Source organism: Camarhynchus parvulus, chromosome 6 (assembly GCF_901933205.1).
Source record: "Camarhynchus parvulus chromosome 6, STF_HiC, whole genome shotgun sequence".
Lineage (NCBI taxonomy): Eukaryota > Metazoa > Chordata > Aves > Passeriformes > Thraupidae > Camarhynchus > Camarhynchus parvulus.
The window spans coordinates 19197246-19203441 of record NC_044576.1 but is presented as its reverse complement, the minus strand read 5'-3'; the positions used below and the strand labels follow the sequence as shown (position 1 = coordinate 19203441).

At 36.7% G+C, this 6196-nt stretch overlaps 1 protein-coding gene across 1 annotated transcript in view; it reads right to left on the bottom strand.

Annotated features, from left to right (window-relative positions):
• Nucleotides 1-248: 248 nt before the first annotated feature.
• The window catches only part of TNKS2 (tankyrase 2), a 29078-nt gene continuing 23130 nt past the window's right edge, over nt 249-6196 (bottom strand). Inside the window, exons 24-27 of the mRNA XM_030950927.1 lie at nt 5207-5312; nt 4394-4580; nt 2868-3024; nt 249-2594 (exon numbers count right to left, since the gene is read on the bottom strand). Of these exons, the coding sequence (XP_030806787.1) occupies nt 2532-2594; nt 2868-3024; nt 4394-4580; nt 5207-5312 (513 nt within the window). The 3' untranslated portion in view covers nt 249-2531. The remainder of the gene's footprint in view (nt 2595-2867; nt 3025-4393; nt 4581-5206; nt 5313-6196) is intronic.

Sequence of the window (6196 nt, the reverse complement as noted above, 5' to 3'; positions counted from 1 at the left end):
TGTTGCTCAGGTATGTATCACACCCATGCAGTTATCTGAAAGGTAAGACTCTTCAGGTTACTTTTCATTTTACCAAACCAATGTAAGCAATTTTTCTTTCTCAGTTCTGGACCACATAATGGAGTTCGAAGTGCACAAATTGTAGCTGACTTCTGGGTTTATTACTAAAACATTTTCACTACTAGCTAAAGCTGTTAGTTAGCCATATATCAAACTACACGTTTTCACAGTATTTACAAGTTTTCATCCACATTAAAAGCTCTTCTACTCAATGTAATTAATTTTGCCTCCAGTGATGCAGTTTGTTACAGCATTGTGCATGCTTACATTTAAAACAATGGGTTAACATACTACGTCTGTAATTACTCCCAAGCTACCAGAAAACCAGTGAATTAAATTTATTTAGTGTTAAATGGATATGGAATGTCATACAGTACATGTAAAGACACTTCAAGATGAGTAAAGCAGAACTAATTGCACAAGGGATTAAAGGTTCACCTCAACAGTCAGTATTATCAAATCATTACAGCTTCCATCTTCAGAGTGCAAGGTATGTCATGCAAAAAAACAGCTCAAAAAATCCCCAAACAGACAAAACCAACATTGTGGTACCACTTAAAATGCTATCATACCACAATATTTTACAAGACATCAGGTGATCATTCATACAGAATGAAGCATTTTAGCAATAACAAAAAAGTTTTAAACATAATTAACAGATTTTGCATGAACACAAATTCCAGCATTACTATACCTAAGGAACAGGCAACATGCTGGGAGAAAGTACCTAAAAATCAAAGCCTTTTTTATTCATAGCCAATATTACCTTCTGCAAGAATTCTGCAATCTTATTCAGTTTCCTCACATAACTGGGTAAGGTTCAATACATTTTACATAGAGCATAATCACATAACCACCACATCAGCAAGAGGATTTCATTATCTTGATCAGTTACTACATTTAAAACCATGGTAAGATAACATGCCCTGCAAACAAATTGTCTTCTGGGACAGTGTTCTGTATGTAGAAATATTAAACAACTAAAATATACTCCTACCCACTTTAACCCCAAGTAACTTATAATTTGTATTTACATATTTTTGAAATATGTAGGTAAAAACTGCAGATGGCAGGAAAGCAGAATACACACGAGAACTATGACAGCGCTGACGGAGCGGGTGGAACCAGGAACCCCCAGTGACACCTGGGCAGGGGCTGTACCTTCTGCACTCTTCCCCTGTCCAAGGGGCCTCAGCAGGGCTGCCAAAGGCAGCAGCTGCTGTGGCTGAGCTGCTCCTCCCCTCCCAGCTGGCTGAGCTGTGAGCAGAAGGTGCAGCCCCAGCAGTTCCACACAGCTGAAAGCAGACAAACACACTCCTACACACCTGCTTCAACCACAGCTTGAATGTTAACATGGACGAGACACAGGAGATGAGAGGATGGCTTTTAACATTTCCACCTTGCAATGCTCATATTCTGAGGGCACAAACAGGTAGATTAATCTACCAAAAAAAGCATACAAAAAAGGCTAAGTTGTTTGCCCTCATATTAGGAATAAACTATTTAACTTCCTGGCTTAAATGTAAGCAAGAGAAACTCAAGAAAGAACTTCTTGAGGTTAATTTTCCATCTACATTCAAAGAAAATAATTTACTAAAACTGTAACTTGCAAGGTCTACTAGCCTTGAAGTGAGGATACAGGTTAACTATACCTATAGTTAAATAAAAAACTTCAAAAGGCATTTTACAGAAATAAAATATGCAACTCTAGGAAGTAGGTGGAAAATCACTTTAGTATTTTTCTGGAACATTCTACTTTCATTGACCATCATTCTCAGGAATGTATATTTCATAAATAAAAATACAGAACAAAAATTTGTGGATTTAATCTAAAGTTGGATCTTTCTAAACCTCTTCAGATAAAATTTGCTTTCTCCCTCACAATTAAGTGATAAAACCTGAAAAAAACTGACTTTTCAAATCTATCTCGCATGAGAAAACACAGATGAACAAACCAACATCTGGAAAGAACATTTTGTACAAGATTGCAGTTCTAAAACACTTATATTACAAAGCAATGTAAATAAATACCAGGCTAGTACAAAAGCTCTTATTTACAGTTTTACAAATGAAAACGTTTTCAGTGTAAATGCAGTGTTTTAAAGAACACAATATTAGTAAAATGAGTTCCTGTATAGACCATTACAATTTCTGCTAGGTTTCAATGCAGTATTGTATAAAACCATTGTTTCAAGTTAATTTTTGTTTATAATTTAGTACAGCCAAACCCCAGTTTATGCCTGGAATGGTATCTGTTAAAGTGCTGAAAAAGAGGACATTTCTGAAATTTTAGAAAAACATACTGTACATTATTAAAGCTTTATCAAGTCAAAACTGGTATATTTTGTTCACATTTGCTACCACACCACCTGGGAATGGGAAGTTTTTCAACAAAAAGTTGTTATTTTTGGGATGGCAGCCATTGCTATCTTCACATCCAGACTCTGATGGTTTCCCACAAGTAACTCGTCTTAAGCTTCAGCGGTGGCTTCAGGTTTCATAATCTGGTAAGTAATCAAGTATTCTGGATAAGCCTAGAAGAGTGACAAACACATTGTTTATTATTATTTGATTCTCTGGATGAATGAATAATGTTTGTTAAGGAGGAGAAAAAATTAACACCAAAGGAAAAAAGGGCAAAATGTCAATAAAAGGGCAAAACATTTCACCTGCAACCACAGCTGGAGTTTGCTCTAAAACAAAATTAAGCCCTAGCACCCACAAACCTAGGGGAAAAAAACCCCAATCATGCCATGCCTTTGAAAAGACAAAAGAAAGTCTGTAAAACCAACCCAAAATCTCTTTACCTGCTCTCCTCTGTAAATGACATATTCTGCCAATGCCAGTCCATTGACACTGGGCCGCCCAGTCACTGAGTGATGTCCTGGGGGAGAATGAGCCATTTTCATGGCACTGAACTGCAGGAAGGACTTGCCCAATGTTACACGACAGAAGAGCAACTGCCTATGTTGAAAGGGAAAAAGGACCATAAATACACAGTGCTCTGAACCTTGAAGCCACTTCAGTCAGCTTTCACAGTTCATAAATTTCTCAGGTTCTGTTCTGCTGAACAAAAGTTGCGCTCACTTTGGAAAGCTCTAGCCCAAGGAAAACGTTGGTAGTAATATGGAAAAATGTTTATCTTAGTTACTAGAAACAGCATGCTTAACAATGTACTCAGAGATTGCCACAACCTTTTCTTTGCCTGTTATTTATTTTCATTTTTTTGGGCTTTTTAGGAAAAAGTTTTTTATCACCTCCCCCCGTGACTCATCCTGGCAACATAATTCACAAATGTTCTAATGTTAGATTTGTATCCAACAGCCAAGTCAACATCAAGGCCAAGGCAAACTCTAGGTCAACGCAAAATACCTCAGACTAGCATTTGTCAGTTTGTTATGCTATTTTCACTATTAAAAGACTCAACAAGGGCTCTTATTTCTGTATACATGTACCTACTCCAATGACAATGCAATTCTGGCATTTTTATAGACCAAAGTTACGTATCACCTCACTCTGCCAAAACTTTTGCTTTTCTCACTCTTTGCAGAAGACAAATTAAAAATCCCTTCTTATTCAAAACTTTAAAAAGCATGATGAGACTCTGACATCCTCTGTAACTCTGGAAGATGATCCTCATTATTTGAGAGTCCCACAAAAGAGTAAGCAACATGAAAAGGGGGAGAGACTCAAAGAAGGATACTGAAAGGATGACTTTATCCTTGTATACCAATGTAAAACAGGATGTACATAAACACTAAATATTCTGCTGGTTGAAATGACTGCCACCATCAAAACTGACTCCATGACCTAAGAGTTTATTCTGAACTGATGGGCTTGGTAACAGGTGTTCTTGTTGAAAAGTGAATTCAAGAAGTCAGTTAGTGGCAGAATCCACAAATCCACATCTCTGTTTCAGTGTGTGAAAAAGCGGTGATGTGAGTGTTGACTGTACATCCTCCTCTAAGAAATACTGCATCTGAGTATCTCCAAATTCCTCCTTCCTCTGTAACAGACAATGAACTAAACTCTCATATTGCATCTTTCATGTAAGCATCTAGCAGATCCTCTTCATTCTCTGGCTTCCTAAGTCTGTACTGATTTTTACACTAAGTTAAGGGCAAAGATGTGGTTAAATGCATTAGCATGGTTGAAGGTTCTTTAGGACTTTGAAATGTCAAAAGTTTTCTGAAAGTTTCTATTAGGCCCAGAACACAGAGAGTACTGAGAAGGTCTGGTTAGCAAGCAAATCTCTCTTCAGAGAGAGACTGCTGCATTGATAGTCTAGGACACAATATACAAAAGCAAAATCAGATTCTTTCAAGAGACTTACCTGTGGCAAACATAGCAAGATCTGTCTTTGTGGATTGGACATCCAGTGCCACCTCCAATTCCATACACATACTGATTGCTTTTGGAAGAATTTTCAGCAAAATAAATCCCAGCTCCAAACATGCCACCTATATAGGCATGTCTCTCATCAAAGCCTTTGTGAATGATTGCATTCACAAACGGGGAGCCTAAGAGAAAGGAAGTAAAACACTGAAAATACAGTACACACGTTTTTGTATGTGTCACAATTCACTCACTCATTCCCAGTGTGTTGGGAACTATGTGGCCTTCCTTATGAACATGCACTGCGAACTTTGCTCACCAGGACAAACTCTGTATTTGTGTACAGGAAAGACTTCAACTGGCTTTACCTTGCTAATGATAGGCTATCTTTGGAATGCTTAACAAAACAAACGTATCGACTTATAAAACCAAGAAAACAAACAAAAAAAATCCCGCCCCAAAACAATCCTTAACAGAATAAAGCTTGACCTTTAATCATTTTGGTCATACAGCTGACAAAACAGACTCGAGGAGGCACACTAATTAATTCTTCATTCATAACTACTGAAATGTTTTCACTTAGATCTTTGAAGTCTCCTTTGGGGAGAGACAAGGAGATGGAAATTTCAGAAGAACAATACAGTACATTATATCATCCCTTGTGAATACACAAACACTTGTTCATAAAAAACTAATGTAAAACCTGGAACCTACTTCCACTGAGGAAATTTACTTTGTTTGAGGCACTAGAAACCCTCCAATAGAATGCTGCTGATGAAATAAGTTCATAAAGTACATTTCAAATTCTCACCATGAAACAACATCCTTTCATTGGCATGGTTATGGTTCTCTTCAGAGACCTCTTTCCTTCTGTGTGTGTATCTTTCCCAGAGTTTTTTGTTGCACACTTTCTGAATCTGAAACAGTCAAAATCACACCAAAAATCTCAGTTCACTTCACTGGACAGATAACCTATAGCCACTACACTACAGTACAGCTACACTGCCACTGCAACGAGAATACTTTCCTTGGGACTCAATGAAACACAAATTGACTTACCCTGCACAAACTGATTGTTGTTTTATGACAAGTAAGTAATAACTATATACTTAAGAACCAATTCATTTTACAGAGCTCCTTGCTAATAATCTTTAAATTAAATATGGTCTAATTTAAATTTAGCAGGCTCAGTCACAATTTTTCTTGATGTTGAATCACTAGTAAAAAGATCAATAAATAAATTAAGAAATGCCTTCCATAAAGATTTGTGAAGCACTTCTAAAATAAAGTAAATTACATACTCCCTGCAGAGGTGTGCTGGGCATTGCAAAGTCTTGTGCATGTAGATATAGCATAGCAATTCCACTGTAACTTCAGTTAAGAATTAAACTTAGTAGTACTTACTTGCAAATCAAAATATTTATGATATTAATGAAAATTACCATTATTTCAGAGGAAAAACCACATAAATAGAAACCAAAATTCCATTACAGTATTTAAACTTATCTACTGCCTGTTTTTTTACACTTATTTGATGTTAAATCAAGCCAAAGTAAGAGTTCAAAAGTTCTGCTTTTCCTTCTTCTGTTTCTTTCCTGCTATTCTCCCTCAAAAGACACCCTCTTCTGTTTCTTATAAAACCTCCTGCCTTTTTCTTCAAAAATTCTCCAGTTTTCAGTGACATCCTTCTGTGTCAATTTCCTCCTGACTATTAATCTATAAATAGCTTTTCCATATAAATTAAGTCTTTCAATTTCCCTGGAAAGTGATCTTTATCCTGTGCATGTCTCAGAATGGCGCA